Below are 19611 nucleotides of genomic sequence, written 5' to 3' on the forward strand. Positions count from 1 at the left end.
TTCGCGGTGCCTGCTGGGAATCGTGGTCCGAGGCCACCTTGGGAAGCGGGAGCGGGCGAGCTACCGTGGGCCGGGCTCTAGGACCCGACAGGGAGCGGCGGGCCGGGAGGCCGGGCGCGCTCTCGGAAGCCGGAGAGGTAGCGGCGTCGGGAGCGAGCAGCCCGGGCGGCGGAGGAGCCGGGGCTCGGTAAGAGGCGCCGGCCCGACCCTCCCGCGAGTCCCCCTGTGCGAGGCCTCGTTCCGGAGGCGCTGTGGGGGCGGGGCCTGCGCCTCAGCGGGGAGGATTGGGGGCGCGGAGACCCGAGGGAGGGCGGGGGCTGCGGTGGCGGGAAGGCCTGGCCAGGCCGCGGCCCAGCGAGACGGCGTCCGTCGCTCCTCCCGCGGCTAGTCCTTCCGGCCCCGCTCCGGCCTCGCCTCCCACCTCCCCTCCCGGAAGCCGACGGTGACCTTTGACCCCGCACCGGGCTGGCCGCGTCTGCTGCCTTTTCTCGCGTGTCCTCGGGGCCCTGGAGGGCCAAGGGCAGGCAAGACCTCTGGGCAGGCCTGGAGGGAGCCCTTTTCCCCCTTTCAGTAGTGGGGCTTGATTCCAGGACGTTCACGCTGAGCTACATCTCTGCCTTTATTAATTTTTTCCCTTAATTTTAAATTTTGAGACAGGGTATCTCTAAGTCTGTGAGTTACCCACTCTGGCTGGGCTCGAATTTTCGATCCCCATGCCTCAGCCTCCCAGAGTGCTGGGATCACAGGCGAGCTGCCCGGCTTGTCAGAAGTCTTAAGGTGTCCCGGAACTGTCCAGACCTGCCTTCAGTCTCCAACCCACAGACTTCACCCACCTTTTACACAGAATCGGTGAAGCTGGGTTACTTGATGCAAGTCTTAGAAAGGAATCTATTCTCAGGCGGGTGTGGGGATGAAAGAAGAGGACAGAGGACTGGTTTCCTGGAGAAGAGGAGTCATCAGAGCTGAGGAGTGCTGCCCCTGGAGAACAGGGCAGTAAAATTTGAGCCAGGCCTGAATAAATTTATTTACATCGTCAGATTCTCCACATTTCCCCTTTCCTCCATCAAACTCAGGACCTCGCGCTTGCCAGGCAGGTGCGGTGCCGCTTAGCTACATCCCCCGGCCGATTCTTCTTTTCTATCTTAATTTTTGAGACAGGGTTTTGCTATGTAGTTGGGGCTGGCCTGGAGTTAGAAGCGATTCTCCTTTCTCAGCCTCACAAATTCTTGCATCACAGACACACCACGCCTGGCCTCCCAGACTGCCCAGGACAGTTAGGGCAAATATAGTTTGTGTTCCTGCCTGACCTAGCACAAGTCACTTCAGCTGAACATGTGTGCATACTAATTTCTGTGTGAAGAATTTCAGGATATTTCATAAGGGAAAGGTGCATTCCTCTAGTTGGGATTGTAAAGGAAAGTCCTATTCTTAGTGAATAAAGGAGCTTTTCAAAAAAAATTTTTTTTCGGGCCAGGCGAGGTGACACACTGTGTATCCTGGGCTGCCCCTGGTCTACATGGTGAGGTCAAGGCCCACCTGAACTGCATAGTGAGACCCTGTCTCAAAAAAGCAACCAACACCCCTCCCTCCAGGTTTTTTTTTTCAGTATTGAGGGTTGAACTTGGGGGTTTCCTCAGGTTCTTTTTTTTTAAATTTTGAGACAGGGCCTTGCAAAGGCTCTAAGTTGCCTGGGCTGGAGTTGAACTTGTGATCCTGGCCTTTGTTGTGTTTTCATTAGATTTGCAGTCATAATTCACTCATTCAACGTTTATACAAAACAAACAAATGTGGAAACTCCAAAGCAGTTGTTATGAAATTCAGAACTTCATAGGCTGCCATTTAGGAATCTGTAAAGTTTGGAGGAAATGGCCACATTACAAGTAGATTCAGCGTGTATGAGGATGAGTTTCTTATGCAACACATTTATTGAGTGCTTACTGTGTAACTGGCACTGAGGAGAGCAATAGTAGCACTCCTCAAGAACATCATAATGAGAGACATAGTGTGATGAAAAATTGTCTTTTTTTTTTATAGTACTAGGGGTTGAACTCAGGTTCTTATGCATGCTGAACAAGTGCAGTGAGCTAGATCTGCAAGCGTTTTTTTTTTTTTTTTTTTTTTTTTCAGTACCAGGGATTGAACTCAGGACCTCAGGACCTTGCACTTGTGAAGTAGGCACAGCGCCACTGGGCTAAATCCCCAGGCCTTTGTTTTTGTGTTTTGAGACAAGGTCTCACTAAGTTACTCAGACTGGCCTTGATCCTTTTGCCTCAACCTTCAGAGTAGCTGGGATCACAGGCATGTACCATCACTCTTGGCTTGATGAGATTTTGTAGGGCTGTGTGTTACGTGTCCTTATAAAGACATTTGTGCAGTGTGAAGGGAATCCTGCCATTTCTTTGTTTTTTATTAAAAATTTTTATTAGCACACGTTCGCAGTACATAATGTTTACATTCATAGTGGGGTATTGGTACCTGTACATAACAAACACATCTTAATTCCTTTTACTTCCTCTTCTCTTCCTCTCATCTCCATCTATCTCTTGGTACCTTTTCCATTTGCAAAAAATCTAGCTCTCTGTTTCCTATTATCTATCTTTAACTTGCTCTTTAAATTTTTTATACTTTGGGTTTCTCATATAAGAGAAATATGATATTTAAGCTTGTGTCTTTTTTTACTTTTTTTTTTGCTTAAATTCTTTTATTGGTACATTTTAGGTATACAGTACGTTTACATTTATCATTGGGTGCTTGTACCTATACGTGATGTATCTTGGTTATTTTCTCCCCATTACCTGTGCGCCCTTCACCCGCTCCACCCTTCCCTATTTACATAGACTTTGTTTCCATTTTTTTTCTTTTCTCATAATTTTTCCTTTCCATTCTTTCCTTTCCCCATCTCCTCCCACCACCCCTACCCCTTTGGATCTTTTCCTATTTCAAAGTATCAATTATTAGTTATTAATCCTTTTAATCCTTATCCTGCCATTTCTTAGGAGAGTCAGGGCAATCTGTGGGGCGGAGATACTTGAGTTGGGTGTTGAAGGATAAATAGGAACTTGCACAAGTAAGAAAAGACAATCTAGTTTGAAAGAACAGCATTTGCAAAAGGCATGGGGAAAGTGAGGGAAAAAATAACATGTTTCTGGGCTGGGGATGTAGCTCAGTGATAGTTAACATGTGCTAGACCCTAGGTTCCATCCTCGGCACAAGGAAAAAAACATTTCCGAAACATATTGTGTGATGGGGACATTGCCTGGTGGTGAGGCTGAAAAGAAGGTGGAGAGCCACTGAAAATTTTTAACTCAGGGAGTGACAAGTGCAGATTAAAATAAAAATATGACCAGGTTTGGTGATCCATGCCTGCAATCCTAGCACTCAGGTGGCTGAAGTACAAAGACTATGAGTTCCAGGCCAGCCTGGACTACGTAGTAAGACCCTGTCTCAACAACAATCAAAAAAAAAAAAAAAAGAGGGAGCAAGCCTGGTGTGGCTTTCACCTGTAATTTTAGCACTCAAGAAGTTGAGGCAGGAAGATTGTAGTGGGTTCAAGGCCAGCCTGGGCTACATAGTGAGCCCCTGTCTCAAAAAGGGGGGGGGGGGCTTGGTGAGACAAGAGACACTAGAGTTGTTACAGTTGACTGAGAGTGTGAATAAACCACTGTGGTAATGAAGAGGAGAACAGATGTTAGAGATAGTTCTGCGTTTGGGCTGGGGATTTAGCTCAGTGGTGCTGCCGCCTGCCTTGCAAGCATAAGGACCCAAGTTCAATCCCCAGTGCAAAAAAAAAAAAAAAAAATTCTGAGTTAGATACAAAATGACTTACGACTTTAGGAAAAGAATGGGCTATGACTTCTAACGAGAGGCAGAATGGATAGGGATTTCATTGAGTAGACATGGATATGGCTAGAATTCTATATTTTAGGGTATAAACTTAGAACTTTTTTTTTTTTTTTGAGACAGGGTCTCACTGTATAGTTGAACTATTATTTTGAGGCTGGCATCAAACTCATGGTGATCTTCCTGCCTCAGCCTCTCGAGTGCTGGGATTACAGAGTGTTGGGATTACAGGCCTGTGCCACCACGGCCAGCTTGGTTTGTTGTTTGATTTTGGTAGTGCTGTGGATCAAACCCAGTTCTAGGTCCATGCTAGGCAAGCTTGCATCCCCAGCCTACAGTAGGTTTTTTTTTTTAAATTTTTTTGGTACCGGGGATTGAACTCGGGACCTCATGCTTTCGAGGCAGGTGGAGGAACCACTGAGCTAAATCCCCAGCCCTACAGTAGGTTTTAATTAATTAATTAATTATTTTTGGGCACCGGGGATCGAACTTGGGTCCTTGTGCTTGTGCAGCAGTACAGTAGGTTTTTAAATGCTGGGGTGGCCATAGAAAGTAGTTAGGGGAGACAGTCAGGTCTGCTGAACTCAGGCTGCTTGTGGGGAGTACAGATGCAGATAGTGGGCAGTGAGAAGGGGATCTAGTTACCTATGTCTTTCAGTTCCTCAGTATGTGGAACTAAGTCACTCATGAAAAGACTTCAGAATTGCTTCAGAAAGTGGCAAAGTGATGGGATAGGTGTTTTCAGAGAAAGAGGGGAAGTATTTTGAGGGGAATTAATGGCAAAGTATCTTTTTTGTTTGTTTGCTTTTTGAAATAGGGTATATGTAGTTCAGGCTGGCCTTGAACTCATAGCAATCTTTCTGCCTCAGCCTCCCAAGTGTTGGGATTATAGGCATGTGCCACCATGCCTGGCTGCCAATTTATCTTTTACTTTTAAACTTTTAAAAAAATTCACCATTGGCCTGGGTATTTAGCTCAATGGTGCCCGTGTCTACCTCTCGAGCACAAGATCCTGAGTTTGATCCCCAGTACCAAAAAACAAAACAAAACAAAAAATCACCGTATTTTTTAATCATACTTCAAAAGTTTTTTTTTTTTTTTTTTTGTCTCTGAATACTGGGGATTGAACCCAGGGCCTTCACATTGAGCTGTCTTCCCCCTCTTTTTAAATTTACTTTTTATTTTGAGACTGGATCTTGATTTGCCCAGCGTGGGCTTGAATTTGTGATTCTCCAGACAGCCTCCCAGAGATCTGGGATTATGGGTGTGTGCCACCATGCCCACCTTGACAATAGTTCTGAATAAGTGAGGGTTTATATAAAAAATAATCCTGAGGAAAAATGTTTATTTTGTTTGAGTATGAGGGAGTATATACATGTGTGATTGTACTTAATAGTGAGCTTTTCAAAGCAGATAACTAAGTAATTTTTTGTTCCTTTTCTGTCTTACACTATGCTTGTGTTATTATAAGGTCTTGATTAGCTGTTACTAAACTAGCAGGAAGGGTCTGGGGATATAGTTCAGTGGTAGTTCATTAGCTATCATGCTCTAGGCCCTAGGTTTGAACCCCAGTACTGGAAAAAACCAAAAATTTAATAGGTTGGAGCTGGAACATGGTGGAGCACACCTATAATCCCAGCACCCTGGAAGGCTGAGGCAGGAGGATCAAGTTCAAGATCAGCCTGGGTGGGGGATTTAGCTCGGTGGTGCCTCACCTGTCTCGAAAACACAAGGTCCTGAGTTTGATCCCTGGTACCACAAAGGAAAAAAAAAAAAAGATCAGTTTGGGCAATTTAGGGACTTAACAAGACCTTGTTTAAAAAAAAAACAAACCCATAAAAAAAGGGCTGGGGTCTATCCCAGTGCAGAAAAAGTCCCTGGTGCTGTCAAACAAACAAACAAAAAAACTAGCAAGAAATCTATTGGCTTTGTAAGGTTGTCGCTATGTTTTGGATTATGGTAGTCTGTTTTATCATCTTCATTTTCTTGTTCTCTTTTAGGGCTGGAGATTGAGACCCTGACCTCTTGCTTGGTAGGCAAGTGCTCCACCACTAAGCCATGCCTCTAGCCTGTGTTTTCATTTACCTTAGGTGGTATTCATGAGACTTGTATGGCCCGATGGGAAGGAAAGGAGATCTGAGTGATGTTTGCTGTTTGAGGAAGTTCAGGACTTGAGCAGAAGATGCTGTTAGTTTACAAGAGGTTCCTGCTCATTGACAAGAGGCTCTCTCAGTGAATTTTCATCTGTAGATATCAGAAAAATGTGGCTTTCAGTCAGAATTTCCTGAAGTTCTGTCAGTCAGGTATTGGTTCCTTCTCCTGAGGTACAGATGTGTTCCTTCGGAGTGTACAGCAATTTGAAAGGGAACCTGATGTGGTTGTGTCAGGCTGTCTGCGTTATTAGTTTGCGAAACCAGACAGCAGCAGTACCCAGCAGGAGCTGATGGGACCAGACTTCGTGCTCCTCTTTGAAGCTGGGTCACCTGCAGTAGGCACAGACTGGCTGTTACTGAGGGTAGAAACTGGGAAATTCCTGGTTTTGTCACTTGGTGCCTAGTCTTGGGGAAGTCTCTGAGTTACTTCCTCTTTCAAGGAAAGGCTCAGCACCACACACTATCTAGAGCCCACACGAGATGGCCCTTCCCTTAACATGGCTGATGCACTTGCTTAATTGGCTGGTCTCTGTCGAGGGTGCCCTTGAACTCAGTAAGTATCCCAGGCTGGTCTTGAACTCATGATCCTCCTGTCTCAGCCTCCTGAGTGCTGGGATTACAGACGTGCACCACCATGCCTGTCTCAGACCCCCCCAAATGTAAAGACCCAATCCAAAAATGGGCACCTGAAATGAATAGACACTTCTCAGAAAAAGAATTAGAAATGGCAAATAAATACATGAAAAAATGTTCAACATTACTGGTCATTCGAGAGATGCAAATTAAAACAACACTGAGAGGGCCAGGGATTTAGCTCAATGGTTTCGCTGCCTGCTGCGCAAGCGCAAGGACCCGAGTTCGATCCCCGGTACCAAAAAAACAAAACAAAACAAAACAAAAAACCACAACGCTGAGATTCCATCTCACTCCAGAAAGAATGGCTGTTATCAAAAAATCAGCCAATAACAAATGCTGGAGGGACTGTGGGGATTTGGTGGTGGGAGTGTGGACTGGTGCAACCACTGTGGAACTTAGTGTGGAGATTCCTCAAAAAACTAAAACTAGAGGTTCCATTTGACCCAGTTGTCCCTCTTCCTGATATCTTCCCAAAGGAATTAGAAGCATCATACCACACTGATATATGCACATCCGTATTTATAGCAGCACAGTTTGTAATAGCTAAATCTTGGAAACAGCCCAAATGCCCATCAACTGACAAATGGATAAAGATGTGGTTTTTTTATACAATGAAGTACTACTCTGCTATAAATAAGGATGAGCTTGAGACATTTCTAGTGAAATGGACGCACCTTGAGACCATACTCTTAAGTGATATAAATCAGACACACATGTTTAAATACCGCATTGTTTCTCTGATATGAGAAACCAAAAGTGGAAATAAGGACTGAAATGTGTAATATTGGGAAGTGGGAAGAAAATGTTCAAATGAGAAGGGGAACAAGGGAGGGGCAAGGAGGAAAGGAAGGAAGGAACAAGAAAAAAAGTCAAAGGAAAAAGGAAAGCTTTTGTATATAAGGAAAGGGAAAAGGAGTTGAAGGGAGGGGAGGGGATGGGAAAAAAAGAATCAAGATATCCATGTACAAATACAAATTCCCTATGATGAATGTTACCATTATATGTATCTAAAACTTACCAATTAAAAAAGGAAAAAGAATTATACCTCAAGCTACTTGGGAGGCTGTGGCAGGATTGCAAGTTTGAGCCCAGCCTGAGTAATTTAGTTTAGCAACTTGGGGAGATCCTGTGTTAGAAAAGAATAAAGGGTTGAGGATGTAGGGCCCTTGGGTTGTATCCCCAGTTGAGGAGGGGGGCTTCATTGATTTACCATTTAGTTGAGGGGATTTTTAAAATAAATTTCATTGGTACACTTTAGATATACATAATGATCACATTCATCATAGTGAATTTGTACATGATCTATCTTGCTTCTTTTTTCCCCAATTGATGGGATTTTGTACATGTACATGCTAGGCAAACACTTTCCCACTGTTCCCACACCCCTGTTCCTAAATTTGATAGTTGGTGAAATTAGTACTGAAGTTCGCCTGATTTTCTTTTCTCTTTTTTTGTTTTTTGGTACCGGGGATTGAACTCAGGACCTTGTGCTTGCAAGGCAGGTGCGGTGCCGCTGAGCTCCATCCCCTGCCCTTGTCTGATTTTCTTTTGTACTTTGTATCTTGATTCTGAGAATCTGTAGAGCCGAAGGCGAGGTTTCTGTGTGTTGCTGGGCTTCTGCTTGTTTGCTTCTTTGCAGGGTTTAAAACCCAGGATCAAGAGGAGTACTAGTACAGCCAGGGACTGCTTCTTACCCTCTCCTTGGTTCCAGATCATTTTCTTTGCACTTCTATCCACCCAGATTTGTTGTTGTTTTTTGTTTGTTTGTTTTCAAGCAGGATCTCAGTATGTAGTTCAGTCTGGCCTTGGACTCAGCAATCCTCCTTCCTCAGCCTCCCAAATGCTGGGATTACAGGCATGCACCACCACATTCAGGGTTAGTTGTTTTGAAACAGGGTCTTGCTATGTAGTCCAGGCTGGCCTTCAACTGTTGATCCTCCTGCCTCAGCCTCCTGAGTGTTGGGATTACGGAGGAGCACCACCATGCCGGGGAGCACCACCATGCCGGGCTTGTCTCTCCCCGCCCCCCCTTCCTCCCCCCCCCCCGTTGCTTTTTCGCTCTCTTTTCTTTCCGCTACTGAGTGTTGAACCCAGGGGCTTCATACCGAGCTACATCCCCAGCCCTTTCTTTATTTTGATATTGGGTCTTGCTAAGTTGGCTGGGCTTGAATTTGTGATCCTTCTGCCTCAGCTTCTCAGAGTTGGGATACAGTTGTGTGCCACCACGCTGGCCCCAGTCCCCTTTTAACTGTGAGGAAGCGGAGGAGCACAGTGGCTCAGTCCGCCTTGCCTGGCAGTCTGGGAGATCTTTGCTCTTGCTTCCGTTCTGTCGTTGGTTGCTCCGTGTGCCTTGCAGCTCCTTCCTCAGCTGGTGTGGGGAAGGGTTGTGAGAGAAAGCACTGGCAGGATGGAAACAGATTCCCTTCACGTTAGTTACCCTGTGCTGCAATTTCCTGCTCTACCAGTAGGGTATTTTTTTTGCAAATTTAGGAGGACAGGTTTAGATTCTGGACACGGAGAGCTTTCTCAAGCGGTCTGGACTCCCCGGAGCGCTGCTTGCTGTTCTGTGCCCCGGTGGTGCGGGTGGGTGCGGGAGCCGCGGGGCTGTGCGGGGCCTTCCAGGCGCGTGCACGCGAGCCCTCGAGGTGGTGAGTTCCAGCTGCCCGCGGTGATGACAGAGAGTGATGAGCTGAGGCCCGTGGCCGAATTTCCCCCTGCTCCAAATGGAAGGAAAGTGATGAAAAGAATTGAATTTCTTAGGAAATTTGGTAGTTTGTATTGGAATTGTTTTTCCCTCCTCTCCTGTTGCTGTTTGCTTATTAGAAAGTATTGATTGTGAAATAGAGTTTATTAGATTTGGGTTGGGCATTGATTAGCTGTAACCGAATTATAAATCCTCAGAGGAAGATGTTTGTAAACCTCTGTTCTTCACACTCTGGAGCTCGTGGTCTTGCTGTGCCTGCTCATCAATGGCTGAGGCAGAGCACGTGCAAGGTCTATACTATAGCTGCTATGCTGAGCACTGCCCTGCTTTGGATTTATGTTTATAGGATCCTCTTGCTTTCCAATTTATTTTCTTTGAATAAGAACATCTTTCTCTTGACAACCCATTTTAAGGACACGTGAATGTTTTGAATGGAAAAGCATGATGTATACTCTATAATGTAAATTGTTTGAAAGAGTCATCTTTCTCTTTTTTCCAGTTATTTTTTTCCTTCAATTTTCTCTATGCCATAATAGAATTTGAAGGCTTAGTGAAAAATCAGTAGAGATAGGACTTGTTAAAATTTTAACTTTTTTTTTTTTTGGTACCAGGGATCAAATTCAGGACCTTGTGCTTGAGAGGCAGGTGAAGTGCCACTGAGCTACATCCCCGGTGGCCTTACTAAAATTTTAGGTCAGATTTAGGGCCTATGACAGAATCTTGCTATATAGCTCAGGCTGGCTTTGAACACACAGTGATCCTCCTGCCTCATCCTCCTGAGGGCTGGGATTACATGTGTGTGCCACCACAACTGGGTCTCTCTTGAGGATTTTCCCCCAGTTTATTTCAGAATTGGCCAATGAACAATTTCTGCTGAGCACTTACCATGAGCCAGATACTTATATTAGAAACAATACGTTGCGTGTGGTGGTGCTTGCCCCAGGGCTACATAGTGAATTCAAGGCCAGCCTGAACTACTTAGTAAGAACCTGTCTCAAAAAACCAAAAAAAAAACCAAAAAAAACCCCATATTTAATATCCAGTCAGGGAAAATTTTGTGCTTTGTGGTGTGCTTAAAGGTGAATCTCCTTTTTTGGCTGTATTAGAGGGATGACATCTAACATAGAAACTTTTATACTTTGAATATATCGCTTCCTTAAAAATATGATTTTGCTTTGAAAGGTAATATTTTCCAGGAGTCATGGACAAAATTAGTTCTGCTGCTTTAAGATTTGTGTGGAGGTAAAATCTGGGTCCTCCTTAGTTCCATAGTTTCCATTGAATGAACTTATATTTCACATCTACAGTTTAGGATTTAAGAGAGAGGGGAGCCTTGTTAGTAAGTGAGGGCATCTGGGAGATGAGGGAACATGTGTAAATCCTTAGTGGAGACACGTGAGAGTTCCAGTTCTCACATGGTGGGGGGATTCCTTGAAGCAAGGTTGGGAAATCTGGGCTTAATTCATGGAACTGCCCCCGCCAAAATCGAATTCAGAACATTGAGCTTGCAGGGCAGGGGCGGTGCCACTGAGCTAAATCCCCGGCCCAGAACTGCTTTTATATAGAATTGAAAGGTGTACTGAAGCTTGATCTGAAGTAAGGTTGCAAAAATGTAAGATTAAACTTGAAAGTAGTGTAGTATTCAGTTACTTTGAAATCAAATTTAATTTTTGGCTTTTTCACTGGTATTTCCTAGCTTGGGTCTTGTTCTAGAGGAATTTTTTTTTTTTGGTACCGGGGATGGAACTCAGGACCTTGTGCTTGCCAGGCAGGCACAGTGCCACTGAGCTAAATCCCCAGCCCTCTAGAGGAATTTTTATTTTTTTTTGGGTACCGGGTCCTTGTGCTTGCGCAGCAGGCAGCGAAACCCCTGAGCTAAATCCCCGGGCCCCTCTAGAGGAATTTTTAAAGACAGTCAAGTGCAGTGTGATTTATGAGCCTGTGAAGGCCAAGTACTTTGTGGTGACGAGGACCTACTTACTTTGGGGAAATCAATAAGCATATCAGTCTGCAGCACACTTCCTGCCTTAATGGTCCTGTGCTCGATCAATACTTGAAATTTAACTTCACCACCAGTCCTGGGCAGTGTGTGCTTTGCAGCCCTCCTTCTATCAACCTCAGATATATGGCCAGCCCTGATACAGATGGAACGAGTTACACTTCTCTGTTTAGTTTGGATCTGCTTTAAGCCTTATCTGCTGGCACACTTTAGGGATGTAAAATGGGTTGTGCTGTGGGCCAAAGCATGATTTAAACCTTGACATTACCTAGTCCAAGGAGGGGGTGTTGGACAGATGCACAAGATCTATAGCATGGGGCTGGGGATTTAGCTCAGTGGTTCCACCGCCTGCCTCGAAAGCTCAAGGTCCCGAGTTCGATCTTGAATACCAAAAAAAAAAAAAATCAAAAACAAAAACAAAAAAACCTGAAGATCTATAGCATGGTTGTTTATCATTTTTTTTTTCCTAGTGAGAAGTATTTCTGCTCACGTTTCCATTAGGGTGCTCTCTCTGTGTTGTGTATTTGTGGGTTTGGACAAATGGATAATGACTTGTTTCCACCAGTATCTACAGATACTCTGTAGATTCTTTTCACTGCCCTAAAATGTGACCGTTTTTTCACAGATTGTCTAACCATGGCCCAGGTAGAAAAACGGGGAGGTTTGCTCCGGAAATCTTCAGCCTCCAAAAAACCACTAAAGGAAAAAGTAGTGCTGATGTATGATGAGATCTTCATGGTAAGGCCTAGAACCCTGTCACACTGCATGGCTGCTTAGTCCAAAGCTAAAAAGTCTGCTTGCTCCCTTTGATTTATCCAGGGGGGATGGGGAGGAGGAAGGGGGGAGGCAAGGAGGAAGCCAGGGCAAGGACAACAGTGAACTCTCATAGCAGGGTGATGATCCAGTATTAATTAACATAGACTGTTAGGGTGTTCTTTTTTTTTTTTTTTGGTACTAGGGATCGAACTCGGGTCCTTGCGCTTGCAAGGCAGGTGGCAGAACCACTAAGCTAAATCCCCGGCCCCTGTTAGGGTGTTCTTACAGTTGAGGTCATGAGCTAGGTGAAACAACTGAGAGAAGGGAGGACGTCTGAGGAAGTGTCTTTTCTGAATATCTTTTTTTGAGACAGGGTCTCGCTATGTAGTTTGTGCTGGCCTTGAACTCATTATGTACCTGAGGCTGGCCTTGAACTTGGGGCAATCCTCCTGGCCCAGACTCCTGAATGCTGGGATTACAGGCATGTACCACCATGCCCAGCCTCATTATTTAACTTTGATGAAGAAAATATATATCCACGCACAATGTCTTCTATTAAAGAACAATCTCTTTCCCCCAAGTTCTTCTCTTTTCCATTACAGTGGTTTAAGATGACCAAACATTTTCAAAGTTAATTTTGAAAGGTAAAGTTGACTATGTATAGTATTTCTCTTTTTTTTTGGTACCTGGGATGAAACTCAGGACCTTGTGCTTTCCAGGGAAGTGCTATGCCGCTGAGCTGTATCCCCAGCCCAATGTGTAATATTCTTTTTTTTTTTTTTTTTTTTTTTTTGGTACCAGGGATCGAACTCAGGTCCTTGCGCTTGCAAGGCAAGCGACGGAACCACTGAGCTAAATCCCTGGTCCTTGCGCTTGCAAGGCAAGCGACGGAACCACTGAGCTAAATCCCTGGCCTTTTTTTTTTGGTACTGGGGCTCGAACTCAGGTCCTTGTGCTTGCACAGCGGGCAGCGAAACCACTGAGCTAAATCCCCGGCCCCTAATGTGTAATATTCTTAATGTTGAAGATGATTATTTTCTGATTTCAGACAGAAGACCCCAGTAAGTGCAGCCCTCGGTTTTGGGAAGAGCTCTTCCTCATGAAAGTAAGACATGGTGGTACCTGTGGGTTATTTTGGTAACTAAGATTGCCAGCTATAGCTTGTGTTCCAGATGCTAGACTAAAAATGTGCTCAGACCCATATTGTCTCATTGGCAGGTGAATTTAGAGTACCTAGAAGGCAAGCTGGAATCTCTTGATGGTGAGGAGTTAATGAAGATCAAGGACAATATTAATTGCTTATTTCAACACTGCATTCAGGCTCTGGGAGAAGAGCATCCGATTCGAGTTGTGAATGCATTGCAGGTATAAGGCTGGGAGACTGGGGGAATCTTGTTTAGCAGGACAAAAGGAATTGTAACCCATCTTTTGGAATCTGAGGAACATAGACTTGCCCTTAGGTATCAGGTTTTCTTTTCTTTTTTTTTTTTGGAACCGGGGATCGAACTCGGGACCTTTCGCTTGTGAGGCAGATGGCAGAACCACTGAGCTAAATCCCTGGCCCTCATCTTTCTTTTTAAACCAATTAATGATTATAGTGGTAATCTTGTCCGTTTGTATAATTCTTTTTTTTTTTTTTTTTTTTGGTACCGGAGATCGAACTCCGGACCTTGCGCTTGTGAGGCAGGCGCTGGAACCACTGAGCTAAATCCCTGGCCCGTGTATAATTCTGTCTAGTATCATTTGTTATGAGGATGTAGCTCAGTGGTGGAGCACTTCCCTGGCATATGCCAGGCCCTGGGTTTGATCCCTCACACTGCGTGTGGCACTGTGTCCAGCTTAGTTTTTTCATCTCTCATCTTTTTTTTTTTGTGCTGGGGATTGAACCAGGGCCTTTGTACTAAGCTACATCTCTAGTCCTTTTTTATTTTTTACTTTGAGACAGGATCTTGCTAAGTTGCCCAGGCTGGGCTTGAGATTCTCCTGTTTCAGCCTACCAGAGTGCTGGGATTACAGGCCTGCATCCTGATGTCCAGCATAATTATTACCTCTTGGGTTGATGCCCCAGAAAGATGGTTTGTGTTTATTCTATAGCTTTGTTTACCTTTGGCACAATGTATTCCATATTTTGAGTTGTAGAGTAGGAATTCAATGAAAGTTGAAATGAAAGTTGGAATTATACTTTCATTAATTACAGTGACTCATTGAGGGGGCATGAGTTGTATATTTTATTTCATTGGAAATAAGTTGATCTTAAGTTACTTGATGACCCCTAAATATATAGTACATTATTACGATAGCTAATAGTTGTTGAGCTTTAATAAAGATACAGGGACTGTTCCAAATGCTTCAGGATATTCACATAGTTTCACAACTATCTATACAGTGGATGCTATTATTATCATTCCTGCATTATAGATGAGAAAGTCAACGTGTTCAGGCTCTCAAAGCTAGTAAGTAGTATATGGGGATGGGAAACAGTGGTTAAGATTTGAAGCAATTGGTTATTATCATCTAGGGACTTACATGTTATAGTTACTAAAAAATAATTACTAAGATGGTTAAACTACAATGTAAATGTGAAAATTAATTGTTATTATTTCTTTTTGTGGCACTGAGGATTGAATGGCTCTCAGGGCCTTTGTATTGAGCTACATCCCCAGCCCCTTTGAAAAAATATTTGATTTTGAGATAGGCTCTCAACTAAGTTGCTCAGGTTGGGCTCTAAGAGTTCTGGGATTACAAGTGTATGCCACCATGCTAATTTTTTTTTTTTTTGGTACCAGGGATCGAACTCGGGTCCTTGCGCTTGGGAGGGAGGCAGTGGAACCACTGAGCTAAATCCCTGGCCCCACCATGCTAATTTTATTCTTTTTTTATTTTTATTTTTACCCCATGCTAATTTTAACTAAAGAAAAGCTCTACCAATCTCAAGAACTATTTTTTGTTTGTTTATTTAGGTGGTTTTTTTTTCCCTCCAAGTATCAGGGATCGAACTCAGGACCTTGTGCTTGCGAGGCAGGCATGGTGCCACTGAGCTAAATCCTCAGCTATTTAGGTTTTTTCATTTTTTTGTTTTTGTTTGTTTTTGGTACCGGGGGTCGAACTCCAGACCTTGCGCTTGCACAGCAGCAGGAACCACTGAGCTAAATCCTCAGCCCTGTTTAGGTTTTTTGAATCAGGGTCTTGCTGTACAGTTCAGGCTGGCCCGGAACTCCTTGCAGTCCTCCTCCTCCGCCTCTGGATTGCTGGGATTACAGGCCCACCATCTGGATTTTTTTTGAATATCATCTTTTAGTCTCTGTCTGCAGTGCAATTTTTAAAGAGGATGGCAAAATAAAAATGAAAATGACAGTAGTTGCAGTTACTGTCCCTCTTTTACTTTCTGGATTTTTTTTTTTTTTTTTTTTTGTACTGGGGATTGAACTCAGGTCCTTGCGCTTGTGCAGCAGGCGGCAAAACCACTGAGCTAAATCCCTGGCTACTTTCTGGATTTTGTACATGCTGAGCCTCAGACTGTTTTGAATCTCATCATAATAGACATGCTGAAGATGAGCTATGTAGGGAGGAGATACTGAGGATGCAATGTGAGGCCCCAGATCTAATACCCTTCCAGTTTTGAGATTTTTCTCTAGAAAAAAATTCTTTCTGTCTCTCTCTTTTTTTTTTTTTTTAATTTTGTGAGACAGGATCTTGCTATATAGTTCAGCCTGGCCTTGAACTCACTATGCAGCCCAGGCTGGGCTTGAACTTTTGGCAGTCCTCCTGCCTCAGCTTCCCAAGTGCTGGGATTACAGGCATGTGCCACCGTGCCCAGCTAAGCTTTCTTTTTCTTACCTCTGCAGACCTTGTGTGCGCTTATTCGAGGAGTCCATCAAAAGAATAAGTCTACCTCTGGGTTTGACATCATCAACATGCTGATGGGCTTCGACAAGGCAGAGCTGTGCATGAAGGTGAGGTGGAAGTGCACTGGTGTGCATGGCTGTCCCTGAGAGCCGTCTTGGTGCTATTTGGATTCAGATACTGGTAGATAGATGATTGAATTTGACCTTGAATTTGCATATTTTTATTTAACAGATTTTTTTTGTCTTAATAAAGGAAAAATTTAAATTCATATTTGAATTGAGGCATCTTTTTCCTGCATGTTGAAGACTCAGCAGTTTATTTGTGATGTGATCATACATTCATATGCACATTTACAAAATTCAATAAATATAACAAGTTAATGTAGAAGAATTACTTTTTTTTGTGGTCCTGGGGATTGAACAAGGGCTTTGTACGTACTAGGCTAGCAATCTACCACTAAAATACATCCTCAACCCTATTAGAATTTTATTGTTTAATCCTGGGGATTAAACCCAGGGCCTTCCCATTGAGCCCTTTTTTTGTTTTTTATTTTGAGACACTGTCTCACTGAGTTGTTAAGTTGCCCAGCCTGGGTTTGAAATTGTGATCTTCCTGTCTTAGCCTCCCAGAGTGTTGGCCTCATAGTAGTGCAGGACCACATCATGCTTCTCTCTCTCTTTTTTTTTTTTTGGTACCAGGGATTGAAATCAGGACCTTGCACCTGCAAGGCAGCTGTGGTGCCACTGAGCTAAATCCTCGGCCCCTCTCTCTCTCTTTTGAGATTTATTCTTGTTGTGTTGCCCACACTGTGCTCAAATTCAGGGGCTCAAGTGATCCACCCCTCCTCACCCTCCCAGGTTGGTGAAACTATAGGCCTGTGTCACCACACCAGCTCAGAATTTTTTTGGTACTGGGGATCAACTCAGGACCTTGGGCTTGAGAGGCAGGCTGCAGCTCCACTGGGCTAAATCCCTGGCCCAGCTCAGAATTTTTATATCTACCGTTTGGCATTATCTTCTTTTAATAACAGTTTTATAATTCACATGTACATTTTACCCTCTTAAAATGTACAGTGCAGGGCCAGGGATTTAGCTCAGTGGTGCCGCCACCTGCCTCGCAAGCGCAAGGTCCTGAGTTCCATCTCCGGTACCAAAAAAAAAAAAAGTGCAGTATTTTTTTTTTTTTTTTATTTTGGGACAGGGTCTCATTGTATAGTCCTGGCTGGTTTTGAACTTGCTATGTATCCTAGCCTGGCCTTGAACTCTTGATCCTCCTGCCTCAGCCTCCTGAGTATTGCGATTATAGGCAAGGACTATCATGCCTGACTTTCTAGTACTTTTTAGTATATTCTCAGACATGAACAACCATCACTACTGCTAATTTCAGAACTTACTTTCATTGCCTTTGAAAGAAAACCTGTACCCATTAGCAGTTATTCTTATTACCTCTTCTCTACCCTGGAAACCACTAATTTGCTTTGTGTCTGTATGAGTTTACCTATTCTGAGTGCCTTGTATAAATGGAATCATATGTATGGTTTTGTTGTTTCTGGTGTTTACCTAGTGTGATGTTTTCAAAGTTTGTCCAAGTTATAAGATGTACTCTATTAGTATTTCCTTTTTACTGCCAATTAAAGTTCCATTGGATGGCTATACCACATTTTGTTTATCCATTCCTTGTTTGGTGGACATGTTAGATTGTTTCAACATTTTGACTCTGATTAGTAATGCTTCTTTGAACATTTGTGTATGAGGTGTTGTGTGGCTGTTTTCAGTCCTCTTGGGCCTATATGCAGGAGTAGAATCGCTGGGTCGTGTGGTAACTTCATTGTTTTAGTTACTTTCTCACCTTTGAGATACAGTACCCCTGTTTATTTGGGTTTTTATTTTGTATTTTTTTGGTACCAGGGATCAAACTCAGGTCCTTGTGCTTGCACAGCAGGTGTCGGAACCACTGAGCTAAATCCCTGGCCCCAATACCCCTGTTTATTTCGGCTCACAGTTTGTAGAGGTTTCAGTCATAGTCACTGGCTCCAAGGCAGGGCAGCTTTGCAGAGGGAGAAACAGCTCCTGGAGTAGCACCAGGAAGCAGTGTTCAAGGGAAGATGGAGGGAGACAGCCCCTTCCAGGCGCACCCTCAGTGACCCTCCCAAGCCAGGCTTATGCGTTTAGCTGTAAAGTCATTAGGGGACTAACCCACTGGTGAGTGTCACACCCCCGTGAAAGCCCCATCCATGAGCACAATAGATACTGTAACATCTGTATTTAATATTTGAGGAGCTGCCGAGTTATTTTTTTTTGTAGTGACTACTCCCTTTTATAGTTTCACCAGCAATATATAATGGTTCCAAGTTTTCCATACCACATAACAATTGTTTTTGTCTGTCTTTTCCATACCTTTTTTTTTTTCTGGTACTGGGGATTGAACTCAGGACCTTGGGCTTGCAAGGCAGGCACGGTAGCACTGAGCTAAATTCCCCCGGCCCCCTTTAAAAATTTTTTTGAGAAATGTCTGTTAAAATTCTTTTCCCATTTTCTAGATTGGGTTGTCTTCTTATCGTTGAGTTGTAAGAGTTCTGTATATATTCTGGATATAAGTCCATTATCAGATATGTGGTTTGCAGTGTTTGATACTATCTTTTTTTTTTTTTTTTTTTTGGTACTGGGGATTGCACTTGGGACCTTGCGCTTGTGAGGCAGGCGGCTGAAACATTGGTACCAAAAAAAAAAAAAGCAAAAGTTGTGCAGCTCTTTAAATAATAAAGCTGGAAAAAAAAATTATCTTTAGCTTTAACATCTCATCCTGAGTCTCAGAGTTGTGTATTTTGTAAGCATTTCTATGTTTTCACTCACATCGCATAAGTACCTCTTGACATGTCCAAAATGGAATTCATTGTTTCTTCTGCATCTTTTCTTCCCCATTCGCTTCCTTTCAGAATGGGGGCACCTGTCCTGTTGAAGTCCCCCAAGCCAAAACCCCTCAAAAAGTTACCCTTGATATTTTTTTCTCCTGTGTGTGTATGTGTGTGTGTGTGTGGGGGGGTACTTGGGATTGAACCCAGTTATTTTTCTTTGAGACAGAGCCTTGTTAATCACTGAATTGCCCAGGCTGAGCTTGAACTTGTGATCCTCTTTCCTCAGCCTCCCAGAGTGCTGGAATTACAGCTGTATACCACCACATCCAACTAGGTTTCCCTTTTTCAATTTTTCTCATTCTGTAATTTTTTTTTTTTGTGCCTGGGATCTAACTCAGGACCTTGCACTTCCTAGGCAGGTGTGGTGCCACTGAGTTAAATCCTCAGCCTGGTATGGTTTAATGTTTAATTGTTCTCTTTCTCAGAATTTAATGGAGAGTTTGGATTCATTGCTTTGTGCAGAAGGTTCTGAAAGTCTGAAGAGTTTATGCCTGAAACTTCTTCTTTGCCTAGTGACTGTAAGTGACCCATCTCTATTTGTCAAAATACTAACTAATAGCAGGGGCAAGCTGATTCGAATACTTGAGCCCAAGGTTAGAAGGGAAAAGAGTACCCACTTACTGGGGTATCGAATTACCCCTGTGACTGCATGTACAGAAGGAAGTTAGTTGCTTGGGCGGGTTTGGTCTCCTGAAAGTTACCATGGAGCACCTGCTGGCATTCTCAGTCACAGTGATCCTCCTGCCTCAGCCTCCCGAGTGCT

At 43.7% G+C, this 19611-nt stretch overlaps 1 protein-coding gene across 10 annotated transcripts in view; it reads left to right on the plus strand.

Moving 5' to 3' along the window:
- The window catches only part of Armh3 (armadillo like helical domain containing 3), a 183381-nt gene continuing 163770 nt past the window's right edge, over nt 1-19611 (plus strand). For 4 of the 10 annotated variants that reach the window (XR_015440662.1, XR_015440663.1, XR_015440665.1 and 1 more), the window contains exons 1-6: nt 1-187; nt 11958-12070; nt 13137-13193; nt 13307-13453; nt 15934-16041; nt 19274-19366. Coding sequence is in view for 5 of the 10 variants with exons in the window: in XM_087185784.1 (XP_087041910.1) it covers nt 11969-12070; nt 13137-13193; nt 13307-13453; nt 15934-16041; nt 19274-19366 (507 nt within the window). In the remaining 5 variants the exon portion in view is untranslated. Of the gene's footprint in view, nt 188-5840; nt 5873-11957; nt 12071-13136; nt 13194-13306; nt 13454-15933; nt 16042-19273; nt 19367-19611 lie in introns of all 10 variants that reach the window. The other 6 variants (XR_015440666.1, XM_087185787.1, XM_087185786.1 and 3 more) reach the window with 3 other exon arrangements.

This window comes from Heterocephalus glaber, unplaced genomic scaffold (genome assembly GCF_053883595.1).
Source record: "Heterocephalus glaber isolate CG9 unplaced genomic scaffold, H.glaber_assembly_v1.0 deba00001498, whole genome shotgun sequence".
Taxonomy (NCBI): Eukaryota; Metazoa; Chordata; class Mammalia; order Rodentia; family Bathyergidae; genus Heterocephalus; species Heterocephalus glaber.